Source organism: Macadamia integrifolia, chromosome 11 (assembly GCF_013358625.1).
Source record: "Macadamia integrifolia cultivar HAES 741 chromosome 11, SCU_Mint_v3, whole genome shotgun sequence".
NCBI classification, from domain to species: Eukaryota; Viridiplantae; Streptophyta; class Magnoliopsida; order Proteales; family Proteaceae; genus Macadamia; species Macadamia integrifolia.
In genome coordinates, this window is record NC_056567.1 from 24440413 (window position 1) to 24457326 (window position 16914).

The 16914-nt window shown below is 37.0% G+C and overlaps 1 protein-coding gene across 1 annotated transcript; it reads left to right on the forward strand.

Moving 5' to 3' along the window:
- Positions 1-4536: 4536 nt before the first annotated feature.
- LOC122093294 (allantoinase) lies at positions 4537-16310 on the forward strand. Its single transcript, XM_042663578.1, has 15 exons — positions 4537-4698; positions 6673-6766; positions 7119-7239; positions 9807-9880; positions 10083-10159; positions 10386-10422; positions 10515-10600; positions 11422-11481; positions 11778-11926; positions 12696-12822; positions 14143-14298; positions 14385-14495; positions 14821-14931; positions 15360-15458; positions 15866-16310. The coding sequence occupies exons 1-15, from the start codon at positions 4597-4599 to the stop codon at positions 15992-15994; spliced, it is 1533 nt and encodes a 510-aa protein (XP_042519512.1). The 5' UTR covers positions 4537-4596; the 3' UTR covers positions 15995-16310.
- Positions 16311-16914: the final 604 nt, after the last annotated feature.

The following is a 16914-nucleotide window of genomic DNA, read 5'->3' on the forward strand; positions in this document are numbered from 1 at the left end:
AAAACCTTCGGAAAATTTGGGTTGGCAAACTTTCTTCTATCTGATCAAATGAGGCCTATTATGTTTCATTCCATCACCATTCAAAAAATGAAGATAGAAAGAATCTAATTTCTTGCAAATGTTCTTTGGGAACAAAAAACAAGACATTAAGTACGTAGGCACCGAAGCAAGAGAAGATGGTAAAATAATCGATCTTCCTACAAAAGATAGAAGGTTTGCCTTCCAAGAGGCCAATTTATTACTTACTCTATCAGTGATGATCTGAAATTGAGTAGATCTAGATCTTCGAAGAGAATAGATGGGTTCCCAAATAAGTAGAACCATTCTTCATTTCAGCAATGCCAATTGTATTGTGAAGATGAAGTCTTGTAGCCTTATCAATGTTTGAATTAAAGGCTAACCCACTCTTATCAAAATTGATAGTGCGACCAGAAAGGTAAGAGAAAAGGTCTTGAATACATTTAATTATTTTGAGATCCTCTTTGGTAGCCTTTGCAGAAAATAAAGGTGTCATCTGCAAAAAGGAGATGAGAAATCTCAGGGGCATTTTTGGTGACCTTGATACCTCTGAAAAGGTTGAGATCTCTATAAGTCTTGAGAAATCTAGAAAGACCTTCCATAGCTACAATGAAAAGAAAGGGGCTGAGGAGGAGACCTTGTCTAATACCTCTATAGGCATGAAAAATATTGAAAGCAGAACCATTAAGCTTGATAGAGAAAGAATTGGTGCTAATGAGATTATTAACAAGGGCGATTCATTTTTCTCCGAAATCAGGGAACTTGAAGATTGAAAGTAAAAAACCCCATTCCAGTTTGTCATATGCCTTTGCCATGTCCAATTTGATAGTGACGAAACCAATTTTATCTTTTTTCCTTTTGAGAGCATGAAAAATTTCATGCGCTATAACGACATTATCGTTAATCTATCAACCAGGGACAAAGGTTGCTTGACAGGGGGAAATAAACTGAAAGAGGTGATTCTTGAGTTTGGTGGTCAAAATTTTACCTACACACTTGTGGGAACATTGCGTAGACTGATGGATCTGTAGTTACCAACCCCCAATGCATTATCTTTCTTTGGAATAACACAAATGAGAGTATGATTGGAGCCAGTGTCGGGCGAGAATTAGAAAAAAAAAAAAAAAAAATCACGAACAAAATTTATGACATCAGTACCCAGGAAATCCCAACATCTTTGGTACAAAATAGCTTGAAAACTATCCCCATCATGAATGAAGGAATGCCTCGATTTCTCGAATCAAATGTGTTCTTCAGCATTCAAAATCCATAGAAAATTCTTGTTAATATTCTCAAGATCAGAATTAGGGACAGGAAATGCATTTTCAAGATGCTGATAATACAAGAGGAGGCTAGATTTAAGTTACTCAATATGACCGAACACCTCCCAATTCCATCTGGATAGAAGTCAGCTCATAGAAGCCAACTTGGAAGAAAAATTATCAGAATCCAATGTGACCATTTTTTTGCACAAAAAGAGAAGAATTATGGGTGGTGCATCCAAGCATGCTAATAATGAAAAAGCTTAATAGTCTTAGTACTTGGATCAGATGTGTGGAGAACAATAGGGTTATGGTCTGAGCTTAATGGTGCAAGTTTCGTAACAAAGGCATTAAGGCACAAAGAGATCCAGGGTAAAGTGGCATAAACTCTATCCAGACATTCATTGATAAGGTTCGGTGGCTTTTGTTTATTGGAATGGTGGTATGGTTTGAAACCGGAGTGGTAAATAATTTTGGTTTCGCAAAGAAATACAATATTTGGATCAAAGTGCTTCATGTGTTTATTAAGACTTCCTTCATGTGTAGAGGAGCCATCTGCTTCTAACATTACCCTTTCAAAAGCATTCTGGGGTGCTCAATCCCATAAGCGGGAAGAGGAAGAGGGTTTTTCCCCCCCCCCCTTTGGGTTAGCCCAATCCCACGTGTTTCTCACCTTCAGCTGAATCCTGCATCTTCATTGCTCCCCTCCCTTACATCTAGAGACCACTGCTTGTCGCTCATCCATCCTGCACCACCAAATTGGCAGCACACCCCTAGGCTATAGAGGAGCTGGATTCATGACTATGGCACTATGACGCTATGGTGATCGTCACAGTGCTATAGAGATATACCAATCATTATAATGCTATGACGTTACGACGCCTAACTTAACCTAACCAGTAGAAACAATTGTAATTATAGGAAACTACACTAGTCAGATTATGAGAGGATGGGAGACGACAAGGGGCCCACATTGTTTAAGGAGTGTGTCAATGAAAGCCCCACTACTCATTATGTGAGAGGACATGGAAAAAAAATCCCACACTGGCGTCATAGGGATATTGTTTTCCAATAGTTTATAAATAAATATTGGGTGGAGGTTTCTTGCCCGATTGTGTGGCCCTTGTACATGGGCCAATGCAAGAGCATGCATAGGCATCCACACAGGAGGACATGTTGGTCTTTTCACGTGACCATGCTTGTGTCTGGTGTAGGGTTCATAATTTGGCAACAATCTTTTTACCATAAATAGTACATTGGGAGAGAGTTAAGACACTGTGGCCCTTGCACCAGCACATGGACCAATAGAAGCATATGCAAAAGCATCAACAATGGTGAAATTCCAATTTTAATGGTGTAGAGCAGTAATTTTACCCCTCCCCTCGTCTAGGTGTAGAGGACACCCTACTTACTAGGCTTTTTTTTTCCATATTATAATCAAGCCATGGGATTCTTAATTAAGGTTAGATTAAACATATGTAAATATGGTCCTATCTTTGGCATTACTATGTGTAATTGTCTACTTAAAGCTCTAAAAGGCAAAGCTTTTTGCCCTAATGACCACTTAGCTTCTGTCTATTCAATTGCCTCCTAACAAAGATGAGTCAGCTTGTGTCTCCATTTACTGTTGTCCACTGAATTTTGTGTGTGATTCATTGCATGAGGATAGTGGGATTCTTTCTTTCCTTAAATAATTTATTCCTCAATTTCAGAAAAGTCACCAATACATAGGCAGAGGCAGGTGAAGATATCTAAACGGCTTCAGGGGTTAAATTGAGGTTATTTACAAGTCTACCCTTGAGATCCTTTCACAGTTCACCCCAACCTGGTATTGATGACTTTTTCTTACCCCCTGAATCCTATGTCCTCTAACGCTAATACCGATTACTAAAACTATGCCTCATGCATAAGACTAGGGGTGTCAAACCCTAAACTGAATCGATAAAATCGATTGGATTCAACCGATAATAGCTTGGATGAAATCGAAGTGAAGCCTTATTGAATTGGTTTCGGTTTGAAATATTGTAATCTCAAAACCAATCCAAACCGCATAAGAAACTGAATGAACTTGAAACCAAACTGAAATCGGTTCAAAACCCGGACCAAAACCAAAACTAAACCAGTAAAAATCGAAAACAATCCAAAATTCATTTAAAAAAAAAATTTTTTTTTTTGCATCATTTTGTATGGAAAGAAGAATCCAAATTAGACCAAAAAATCGAAATCTAACCCGATTATAAATCGATATAAGAAATCGAAGACAAACCAAAACCAAAACCAAATCTAAACTGGAATTTTCTTATTGGTTTGATTTTGGTTTTAGCATTCCCACATCAAAACCAATTCAACTAGGACAAAAATCGAGCCGGACTGTCCCTTACATAAGAGTATTTAAGCATCTAATTGGTGCTCGAATGAGAATCAGAGTATTTTTGTCACATGGATGAACAATTCCCACAGTTGGATATTGAGAATGTATCAAATTTCAGAACCTAATTCTAAAAATACAATCTCCACATGGGCATTTGACCAGTGCGTTTTTCCATGGCATGAACATTGGGATCTGGGTCTTCTTCAACTCTTCCATGACTCTAAAGCACGCAACCCAAGGGCCTCTCAGCCATCAAATATGCATTAGAGGGGCTGAAGGGTTGGAGAGGATCCGGATGTTGCACATTGCGCAGAGTCCGATTTTGCGTCACCTGCACAGTCGGGTCAGCAAATTCGGTGTAAAACCCGGACCCTATGGCCTGCATTAAGGGATCACGTGATTTCTCTCTTATGTTGGTTAGCGCGAATTTCAAAACCCCACGCTCCAATAATTTAAAAGGACACGATCGGAATTTTAGCTATCCTACAGTCACGTAAAATTGTTAGATATGCCCATGCGGACGATAATACCCTTCTCGTTATAATAAAGAGCGTAGCCAGTTTTCTTTTATGTGGACGAAGGAAGATGACGACAACTAACGTAACGATACCAATAGTTTAGAGCCATACGGCGGGATACGAATATGAGGTTAGAATCTTCTCGTTTTAAAAAGAATCTGCTGAGCTGGACTTCCAAAATCGGAGATTCCAAAATGTGGGACCCATAGTGTTGAATCTTTGGCTTTTTGCCAAGAATAAAAAAAAATCTCATAATGGGAATGACGTCACTATTCTCAGTTACGAGTAATCTGTGATTCTATTGGCTCGTTTCCCGTCTGCCAAGGTTGAGGAAGAGAATAAAGACAAATACTACACACAGGTATCCCAAGACGTAAGGGTGTGTGTGAGAGAAACGGAGAGAGAGAGAGAGAGAGAGAGAGAGAGAATGAGAGAGAGAGCAGGGATGGATTTTCTGCAGGGAAGAGTTCTTCCTCTGCTATCGCTTCTGGCGTCATTTCTATTCTTATATCTCAAAACCTCCTCCAAGGTCTGTTTCACTTCTGAAGACTTTGCTCTGTTTTGAGATATTAAGAAAATTGGTTTTTGAACCCTTAGTGCTTGATTTCTCAATCGGTTTCATTTACTGATGATAAAGGTTTCAACTGGATGATTTTGCAGTTCGTCTTAACATATAGATCTCTCTGAGATTTTATAAAGATATTTGTTTTCTTCCTCTGTTTCGGTTTCCAACATGTATGTTACATAATAATACCATTTCTTTGAGTTCCTTAACCTATTGAATTTTCTGCAACTTTTGTGATGTACGGAGAAATTTTAGTTATGAAATCGGATTTCAAAAATAGCAAGAATTTCTCTCACAGGAGAAAATCTCCTCAATGGCCACAGCTAGTTTTGCCACATTGAAAAGTGATGTGGCAAATATGATCCCTGGAAATCTAGGGAATGGTCTGAATAGGATGCTTGTCAAATTTCTGCCTCAAATTTCAACCATTCCATGCACCACCCCTGCTGTCCTCTGCACCCTCTTGGTAATCCATTGGCAAACTTGGATTAGTCTGGAATTTCATATGTGAGCAGTGGATCATGGGTTTACCTGTCCTCAAAATTTAAGCCCATCTGACCTGACCTGCCAAGGGGCAGTTCTAAATGATTTATCATAAAAGTTTATCTCAACTCTGATTTTAACATTCTTATCCCTTTATTTATTTCAGGTTTTTTAGTCTGTTGTACCTTCTTAGTTTCTTGACTATACTTAACCCTGATGTTATGTTTTTCTCTTGTGAACTTAATATTGATTCTTTACTTCACAAGTACTAATGAGAATTTCTCTTCCCATTCGTCTCTAACAACCATTTCAAGAATAAAATTTGTTGATACTGTAATTTTTTATTAAAAAAAAAAAAATGCCGATACTGTAAATTAATAAGGGAAGTGCTAGCAACAGGAGAATTAAATTCTTGCTTGGGATGTACAATCCACTCCCGTACGAGGTGGATGAATTCCACTTTAACAAGGATTCCATGTGTTTTTGTCCCACACGAGCATTATTGCTAGTGTTCATCGCATTTTGCAAGTCTTTGTCAACATTTTTGTTCATCTCTCTCTCTCTCTCCAGCAAGTCTTAATTAATGCTAGTGTTCTTAGCATTTTGCAAGTCTTAATGTTAGAAAAAATAATAGACACTATGTGTATATCAATCTCATGGGTAGATGTTTAATTTTCTTATATTATGGTGGTTTTCCCTTTATGCATCAATTTGTATGAGCAAACATTACCCTATGTGTTAATGTGGTAGAAAATACTTGTTCCACAACATCCAATAATAGACACTATGTGTATATCAATCTCATGGGTAGATGTTTAATTTTCTTATATTATGGTGGTTTTCCCTTTATGCATCAATTTGTATGAGCAAACATTACCCTATGTGTTAATGTGGGTTTCTGTACTTTTAAATATATGGATTAGTAGGTAATGCCGCATGTGAATGTATAATTAGTTTTGTATTACAATTTAAAGGTCACTAATGTAGTACCTGACCATAAAATAAATTTTTTCTAGTATTATAGTTGTTTGACCAGAAACAACAGCATCTATTTCTGCCATGGCAAGGATGCAATATGAATTTCTATTAGTGATGCCTCACATGAGGTGCTTACGTTAGACGAGGTTTCAATAAATCAATTTTTTCTCAGCTGTAGCCAACTTCTTAATGGAATGAATTCCTTGCCACACTAAATCCAGCTTATAAAAGTAATATCTCATTGACAGCACCTCCATGAAGTTAAGACCCATATGTAATGGTGGTTTGGATGTATTCTAACAATCACTGTTTACGAGTACATGGTTCTAACCATGTGTCATTTTTACCATTAGTTCATATTTAAGTAATCGAATGAACTTCCCAAAATTTGTCTGCCCTCTTTGTGCATGAAAATAATTGATTATATTATGCCATGATTTTAATAGTGTCATTTAGTGTCAACCTTTTATGTTTCAGTTGTCAACCAGTGACTGTAGCCTTATTCCTTATGACCGATATTGGATCTCAAGCAAGCGCATTGTGACACCAAATGGCATAATTTCTGGTGCAGGTATGTTGAACAAAGAGACACTACATATCAATTTTTTTTATATAGAAAAACAAGTTCTGCAAATTATTGTATAAAGATCATAAATTAGTTGATGTTTAAGAAGTATTTATTTAACAAGGACATGAATATGGTATTTGCACTCAAGAGCCAAGTAAGTTGTGTTCTATTTGCTGGTCATCAACTGTATGCTACATATAGTTTTGGCAGCTGAGGATCTCCCCCTTAGATGGCTGTAAGGTCCTATTTCATTATGATTATTGTTACTGTCTTTAGTATGCTAATCCTTTCGATACAAAGAAGATATTGGGTTCTCTACTTGACTGGTAACCTACTTGAATCTGAACATGTGCAGTTGAGGTGATGGGAGGGAACATTGTTTCCGTGGTTAAAACAGAGGATCTGAAAGGAATAGTTGGAAGTACACAAGTGGTTGATTATGGAGAGGCTATTGTGATGCCAGGCTTGGTTGATGTGTAAGATGAGGAAACCATCTAGCACAGTTTATTTCCTTTTTTATGCAATGGAGATGCACCTAAATATGCCCCACTTTGTCATCCCTTTCTTGCAGTCATGCATATGCTTACCAACTTATCATCTTTACTTATATTTTGTGTAAAATATTGTCTTTATATATATTGTTTGCACTCATTATGGATAATTTAACCAAGCACATTCAAGATCCAATTCCGTGGTGTGTGTTATTCTCTGATGACATTGTTCTTGTAGATGAAATAATGGAAGAGATTAATACTAAACTGGAGCTTTGGAGATCAAGCTTGGAATCAAAAGGTTTTATGATAAGCAGAACGAAGACAGAGTATATGAGATGCCCTTTCAATCTAACTAGGGAAGGGGAGGGGGTAGTGAGACTTGGGGAACATGAGCTACCCCAGAGGGACGGTTTTAAATACGTGGGGTTCATCATTAACAAAGAGGGTGATATAGAGGATGATGTTGCCCACAGAATTAAAGCAGGACGGATGAAATGGAGAGGTGCGTCAGGAGTGTTATGTGACAAAAGAATGCCTATTAAACTCAAGGGTAAATTTTATAGGATGCTTATATGCCCAACTATGACATATGGAGCGGAATGTTGGGCAGTTAAGAAGAGTGATCTAAATAAACTGAGTGAAGCGGAGATAAGGATGTTGAGAGGGTTGTGTGGCAAGACCAGGAGGGGTATAGTAAGGAATGAGGGTATTAGAAACCAGTTGGGGGTTGCACCAATAGAAGACAAGCTCGACAAGCTCCGCGAGAGTTGGTTGAGATGGTATGGCCATGTGCAATGGAGACCGTTGGATGCCCCAATAAGGAAGAGTGAAGTGATTCAGTTGGAGGGAGCCAAAAGAGGAAGGGGCAGGCCTAAATTGACTATGGAAGAAGTGATAAGAAAAGATATGCATTCGGTTGGGCTTGATTCGAGTATGACCGCGGGTAGAGTTTTGTGGAGGACAAGGACCTGTGTAGCCCACCCCTTGTAGGGGATGTTCCGGTGATGCATCTTTGACTACAGCTTTATTTTCTTCTCTTATCTCCTTTCTCTCTTCATTTTAATTCTCTTGTGTTGCGTCTTTTTATCCTTTTTCCATATCGGATCCATGTAGCCGACCCCATTTAGTTGGGATAACGTTATGATTGTTGTTTTTTTGTATTAAGACGTCAAATTAATTTAAGTAGTTCCAACTGTACATATAGAAAATAAAGTAACTGCCTGGAAGAATAAACACATGGACAATTGATTAGAAGACTGGGCTTCTTCAATAGCAAACGGAAGTGTATAATATCTATACTGATATTGAAGACTTGGTTTCCTTTCCAATCAACTCATTGCAGCTGTTATTGGAGAAAAAGTTAGGGGAGATATTGGTGTAACATACTGTATGTTGGGTATAGGTGCAACACAGGCTGAGAAGACAACTTCATTTGTGAAATAGGTTGTCTGTTGCTACTATTAGGATTCCTTAATTGATTACTATCTCATCACATCTGTATACAAGGAAATAAGCCATCTTTATCCTGCTTCCACTGAGATGAGTCAGTCAAGTACAAGAAAGATCACTGAGTGAATGCTCTAGGGACAGGTGACATGGTGTGGTTGAAGTGCTCTAGAAGGACAAGGGGGAAAAATAAAAAAGGACAGGGATGATGGATTACAGTAGTGAGGAACACTTGGAAGCTAATGGCTCTAGATAGATCACAATAATGATTTCTTTACCATGCCCTAGGTCATTGGGGCAAGGATCGGTGCAAGGCAGTTGAGTTCATTACAGACTCAAAGGTCTACCATGTGAAATTCTGTTCTGCAACCCCTGGACATATTTAATGTTAAGTAAATACCTCTAATCATATCTATACAACATGTTCCATAAGCAAATCTGGACATCTTTGTACTCATCCTGAAAGAACTTTCACCTCCACTATCTTAGAGAGACAAATATTGGGACAAATATCTAGAGTGTGCTCTACAAGACCTGCCATTGTGGAGCAGGATGCTGGGCAACCTAGAAGCAAAACATACAGCTGAGTTGGAGCTATTGAATTGAATGGTTGGTAGCATAAATAGGTGACAAGATGCTGGAAAGTTGATTAAGATGATTGTGTCATGTATAATAAAGAACAAAATAACTAGTGGAAAATGATGGGGTGCAATGTTGAAGAAGCTGGATGCCAAAAATGAATTGGTTGAAGTAGGGAAGAAGACATTATGCCTTTGATCTAATAGGATATATGGCCCTGGATATATTGCTGTGTAGAGAAGGATTGATGTAGTTCCAGGTTTCAGGAAAATATTTGTTGAGTTGGAGTGTTTGAAAATATTTTTCTACTGAGTGCAGGTTACTTTCCATTAATTTCATGTGTATTTAATTCTGGCATGTGAAATTTAAAATGTATGAAATTAAGGGCATAGAAAAATTAAAATGTTAGAATTCACTTTCATGAGCAATTAAATCAACTGGATGCATGCTTGCAGTCTCTTTCCTAACAAGTTCCTTATACTTTTTTTATCTGCATTTTTTTTTTAAATATTGAATGACGGCAGACATGCACACCTTGATGAACCTGGAAGGGCAGAATGGGAAGGATTTTCAACTGGGACTAAAGCAGCAGCTGCTGGTAACTGTACTTGGTACCCTTCTTTCTGTATTTGAAGTTCATGTACAAAAACCATGTTTCTCTAACTGAAATATTATGGAGAACTGAGTAACACACAGTATGCATCTTGACAACATTACCTGATAATGCAGGCAACCGTTTACTTTTCTTTCATTACCTATGCAAAATCTGATGAAGCATTCACTGCAAGTGATGATTGCAGGTGGTATAACAACACTTATTGACATGCCCCTTAATAGTTATCCCTCAACGGTATCCGAGGAAGCACTTAGACTCAAGGTTTGAATGCTTGATAAAGTTTGTACTTCTTCATTTTCTTTCTGACTATGCTAGGAGTCTCTCTAGTTACAGTCTATCCTGCATTCTGCTCTAGCTGTCTCTCTGATTTACTTATCCTATTGGGCTTAAATTATTTATTTCATGGTTGAGGTTTTCTACTTTGTTTACTTCTAATCATATGCTATATAGTATTTTATCCTACTTCCATTTCACTTATGTGTAATAGGTTGAGGCATCAGAAGACAAACTCTATGTTGATGTCGGTATGTTCTTGGGAACTATATTTTATTGTACTGCTAGTAGCAATATTTAAGTTATAGATGTGTATATCTATTTATATATATTTATTAAGCAGGTTTCTGGGGAGGCCTAGTTCCAGAAAATGCATTCAATACAAGTGCTTTGGAAGGTCTCCTGAATGCAGGTGTTCTTGGTTTGAAGGTAACTAACACAGTGGGGGAGATTTTCATTATTTAGTAAGAAAAATTATAACTATAATCGTCCATGATTCTTCATGAAGACCTGCAAAGAATATATACTTTAGGCCATCAAGTTTAAGTTCTTTACCTATATTTGTAGTTGGTAGATTATCCTGGAAGATAATATTTGTTTTCTTGGTCTTACTATGCCATATATTGAATTGACTGAAATGGTCAAAGAAGTGTAAGATTCTTTAGAACCCAGTTTCACCTAACTTAGTTAATCGTTTTGTATGGTAGTTTATAAATATCAATTGAATTTTTTTCCTCGACTATGATGTAATGTTGAGTCTCTTTCCATCGACTCCAATTTGTATCTCCTAATCTCCTTCGCTACTAATTGCTCTTATAGAAATATTGCCCGGATCAAAGAACTAACTTTTTGAATTTCTATTCTAGATCTAGGTAATTTTCTAATTTCTGATGACAAAGAAATAGAAATTTGTTTGGTTAAATAAATATATTGTATCAAAGCCTACTTTTACAATTTGGTTCCCTGCTTCTTTTGAATCCTAGCTTTTGGTTTTATTATCTCATTCTGTTCTATTTTGTAAATGACGTTGAATCACTATTCCAAGCATATCAAGGCTGATTACCAATTGTTTCTTTGCAATTTTTTAAGGTCCACAAAAGAGAAAACTTTTCCTAAAAACCATGTTATAACTGCATATCATGGATAAACTTTTGTTTCATATTTAGACCTGACTTAAAAATGTGATGCTGTGACCTAGGAATTAGAGTTTAATACATCATCTGACATTTATTTCTCTTTTCTCTCTGTAGTCCTTCATGTGTCCTTCTGGGATCAATGACTTTCCCATGACAAATATAAGCCACATAAAGGTTTGCTTCATGATACTTTTCATTCATTAAACTTAGATATCCAGATAAAAAAATTTCTTCTCTTACAAAAGTTATGATGATATCCATAATTTATTTCATTTTCATATTCACGTGCGTATGCACAATGCTTGTGTAGATCGGTATATTTTCTGTTTTTGCATCCTTGCATGCATGATCTCATCTTACGTTCTTAAATTTAATTTTTCTGTCAGATAGTATGATGTATCTAGTATCTTTTCTTGCAAAGCTGATATACGTTCCTTTTCTTTATTGCTTCAACTTATTTATTTCTGCAGGAGGGACTGCATGTTCTGGCGAAGTACAAAAGACCACTACTTGTGCATGCAGAGGTTCAAGTAGATACTCAAAGCCATGCAGAGCTGAAGGATGGCATTGGTGACGCTCGATCTTATTTAACATATCTCAGGACTAGACCTCCTTCATGGTAAGATAATGGTCAAGAGTTAAATCTCCCATCTTAAATAGAACTGGTAAAACTGCCAAGATATGGGTGAGAGAGAGTTGGGTGGGATGGTTCAGCCCTGTGTGATGAAAGCCAATGGCTGCACAAGTGGAAAAGCTATAGGTGAAAGTTGAAGTTTTCAAAAGGACAAGTGAAAGGCAAAATGACTGGCTTCAAATATTGAGAAACATAGTCGAGTGGCAGAGCTGGGTTCAAGTTGCCAGTCCAAAGTAGTCTGGATAAGGCTTAGTTGAGTTGTGTTAGCATCAAATTTGATAAATAAATGTTCTACCTGTCAAAGCCCTACTTTTTTTTCAGTGGCTCAAATAACATTGGTCACCACAATAGTGTGGTCTTAGTCAGTTGTATCTTCGGCGATAAAATACACGAGTACTAGCCTATCTCCAAAAAGAGAAATGTCTCTGGTGATCTGTTATGTTCTACAGAAAATGTTGATTATCCTCCAACAAGCCTATCTTATTCTCCCCTGCATAGATACCTTATGCGTCAATCTAACTACCTTCAACTATTACCAAGATAACCACCAAAAGAGTAATTTTCAAGATTGTATTTTGTAAAACTAGTTTTGTGTTAGCTGTGTATTGGTAATAGGTAAAATTATCTTGTACTAATTTAGAATGCAGGACAAGAACTGGTTTTGTTGAAGAGTTTAAGAACTGGTATTAGCTCCTTTTCTCTGTTCTATTCTTCACATGATTTTTCCCCTCCGCCCCTATTTATCTTTTACCAGGGAGGAGGCAGCTATCAGAGAACTATTGACAGTAACAAAAGACACAAGGACTGGTTGGCCTGCAGAAGGAGCTCATCTTCACATTGTTCATCTATCTGATGCAAGTTCTTCCTTGGATCTCATAAAGGTACTTTTTTTCAGCTTTTCAAGTATTCCGGCATACTGCTAGACCAGATGATCGGACTATTAGTGTCATAGCCCACAATGTCCAATTCTTGGTCAAGAGGCTCAAGTAACTGACATAGTATTGGTGAAGCGCTTGCTTTTGTATTCTTGTGAAGTAATAATTATGTATTATGACAATTTATGTTGTTTTTAGTTCTGACTTATGCTATTTCAATGGTCAATCTTGCCACCCTTGACTTTTTATGATATAAATCCACTTAAGCGTCTGTGGTGTGGATTTTATAACTGTAACACATGTTCTATTGAAATAGATAATTTTTAGAGCTAAATCTAATTCCTCTTATTTGGATAAAGGTTAGTTAATTCAAGTACCCACATATATTTTTACTGTTTAAATATACCTGAGAATGCAAGTTTTCAATCTATGTGTAGAGTTTAATGTTCTTGTCAAACTGTGGGAAGAGATTAAATTCAAAAGTGGGTCATGAAGACTGGCAAGTATATTCTGATGAGTAAAGTAGCCAGGAAAAAAAAAAAAAAGAAAGAAAGAAAGATGAGACCTGGAGAGGAGATAAATGGCCATTAACTGCAAAGAGAAGCATCTCATTCCTAGGAAAGAGGATGTAGTTGCAGGCTTTGTGAAAACATTTTCAACTGGGATTTTATAACATGAATGTGTTCACTTTTATTTTTATCATCCTTAAAAAAATGCTTATCTTCAAGGTTTAGATGTGAGAAAGTGATTCTTGAATAATTTCCATTGTAATCTAACCTGTTTGTATCCTCCAGAACTACATATTTTTCCTAAAATCTAGTGCTTGTTCTTTCTGATTTGTTTTATGAAATGTGGAAGTCCATACAAGTGACCATCTCTGGTATAAAATACTAAAAAGAAGGAATAAGATGAAATTGTAGACACTGCAATAGATAGACAGAGGGATGACCTCGTGAATTTACTCAATTCTAAGCCAAGAAAACTATCCTCGTGAACTCATCTTGTTGCATTTACAGTTTCCTGCTACTCTTGGTTAGATATTATTCTCCCAATTGGAAAACCTAAAATGGCCCAAGGAGTATACATCCAATATTGTTAATTATCTTGAGACATGATTTTGAGAAGCAAGCAATACTTCCTTCCCATACACTAGTTTAAGCAGGTCTATGTTCCCAATACGTTACTTGGCAACGAGCAATTTTTGCTTGAGTAGATTGAAATGGTGAAGTCCTAATAACTTCTGAACTGCCTCCTTATAAATATATTTTCAGTTATACTGTTTCTTGAATAATTTAGATTGCCATCTCATTTATATGTTTCTTACAGGAAGCTAAGAGTAGTGGCGACAGTTTAACTGTTGAAACTTGCCCCCATTATTTGGCATTTTCAGCAGAAGAGATTCAGGATGGGGATACCCGTTTTAAATGCGCTCCACCTATCCGTGATGCAAACAACAAAGAAAAACTATGGGAGGCTTTGCTGGTATTTTGAAATTTCTGTGCTCCTTTGAAATTTATTAGTTTTCCTTTTTCTATTGTTTGACAGTGTTTGATGGCAACTTCATTTAGGGAGGACACATTGACATGTTGAGTTCTGATCATTCACCATCAGTGCCAGAGCTTAAACTTCTTCATGAAGGTGACTTCTTAAAGGCATGGGGTGGCATATCATCTTTGCAGGTTGGTAATCTTTCCTGTCACAATTGGAAGTGGGAAACTAAAAGTCTAAAACTTTCATCCATACCAAATGGTCTAGCAAAATGGTTCTGGAAAAAAAATGTTAAAAATCTTGGTTCAACAATGTTGGGTGATCAATCCTTTTAGTTACCTATCCATATGATGTTACCAGATTAACTCAATGGGGTGTGAAGAAAAGGATTCAACCTTCTACACCAACAAACACACACACACACGCACACACATGCATGCACATTGTTGGTTCTTCTTGAATTTCTATTGGAACTGGATCTTTACACTGACTGGCAAGCTATAAGTGTGTATGCAGTTTGTTCTTCCAGTAACATGGTCTTATGGGAAAAAGTATGGTATCTCTTTTGAACAATTAGCTTCATTGTGGAGTGAGAGGCCTGCTAAACTTGCAGGGCTAGAATTTAAGGTAATATCAACATATTTTTATTATTTTTCTCCAATTTCTGAGTGCAAAATGCTTTTGCAGGCTTAAAAAAAAATCCATGAGCTAGTTCTGAGCATCTTTTCCTATAACAAACTGCCCCCTCTTTCTCGTCTCTGTAGTGTGCCAGTTTTTATTTATCTCTTTCTTTGACACCCTTCTGTAAGTTCACGTATTCAAATTGCAATGTGGATAGTGAATGAAATTCATAAATCTTGTGAATACTTCATGCACTGCTCATCTATCTGCACCAGTCTAGCTTTTAGGTTTATGCATTAGAGTTTGAGGATCAATGTCACTTGCATGTCTTTCACTAAAGTATAGCACTATTATGAGTCCCCTCTATACTATCGGTTCTAGTTTCATTTCTATAACAATTTTTCTGTAACTATGAACAATTGACACAAATGCAGGGAGCGATTGCAACTGGAAACCATGCGGACATTGTAGTATGGGAACCTGATGCTGAATTCGAACTTGATGAGAACCATGCTGCATACCATAAGCATCCTGTATGTATTCCTATTACCAATGATGTTTCTGGGTTCCAAGGTTTGAATTGTTTTCACTTTCTTATAAAGGAAGATTTTCTTTCCATATTCTTTTCCTTCCCAAACAAATGAAAAATAAGAATAGATGTTTCCATTGGATTGAATTTTTGCATTTTTTTCCCAAACAAAGGAAAGATGAAAACTTTTCATGCGACTTTCATTCATCATGATCTGTGGGTCTGTTAAAACATTTCCCTTGGTTCACATTGAGTTCTTGCCCTGAACTTTGCTTCTCTTAAAGATCTTCATACCTGTAATATTTTTTGCTCATCCAACAATTCTTAAGAAAAGAACAATGCCCTCCAAAGATTGATCAAGTAAAACCATAATCTTAACTTTTTTGTATTATCTTTGTGTGCTGTATATAGAGTATCTCAGCTTACATGGGAAGAAGACTATCTGGAAGTGTCTTGGCAACATTTGTGAGAGGGAACCTTGTCTACAGTGAAAGGAAGCATGCCACTACTGCCTGTGGTGTCCCAATCCTAGCAAAATAAATGGATAGATTGATGGGTAACTTCCACAGCCGATATCTGAAAGCTCCCAGCTTGTTCTAGATACATTGATCTCCGATACTCAAGACAGATGCTGAGCATCGGAGAGAATTGGACAACATAAGTTTTGTCCTCCATAATCAAAATCTTTTTTTCTCCTCTTTTGTATGTGTGAGGTTAGGCTTCTTACAGGTTTCTGGTCTGTACATAGTTTCTTGCTTTCAAATAAATTGTAAATGTTATGACTAATTTTATCAATAACAAGAAGAAAAAAGTCTCTTCACCCATGGTGAAAGGTGGGGCATTCTTCTTTCCTCTATTGCACGAATAATCAACCTCCTCTTCACCAAACTGTTACCCAAAAAATTGTTACTTTGTATTATTTATTCTCTCTATAGACAATGGTTCATGGAAGCTAAATCCACAATGGGATCAGTCTACAATTCCAACTTAAACCTAGCCGGAATCAGTCGAGAATTGGACTGAAAACCCAGTTTAAATAGCCCAGAATCGGGATTGACTGATCTGCTCCTGATTCCTAAAACATGCTAAACACTGCTGTAACAAATGCAGAACTCAGAAGCTTCACTCCCTCCGGAATTTGTTTGATTACCTTGATTTGTTCTAGTGGACAATAGTTCTCACTCATCAAATTACTAGTTGATTATTTGATAATGGTCCCCAGTCCAAGTAATTCATAGATGATCTGAAAAAACACCTTACTTGGTAGCTAGCTATTCTTTAGAAGAGTAGGTGTGATAGTTCACTCTTCATTCCCTTTAGAACCTCAAACTACAGTTGGATAAAAGTGATTAAACCAATGCTAGGTTGCATTCTGATCTTCTCCGATGCCAGAGAGAGCTCAGCCACATTCGACAGTGCCCTAAAGAGCTCTCAAATGCTGGATGTACGCTGGGCTCTCT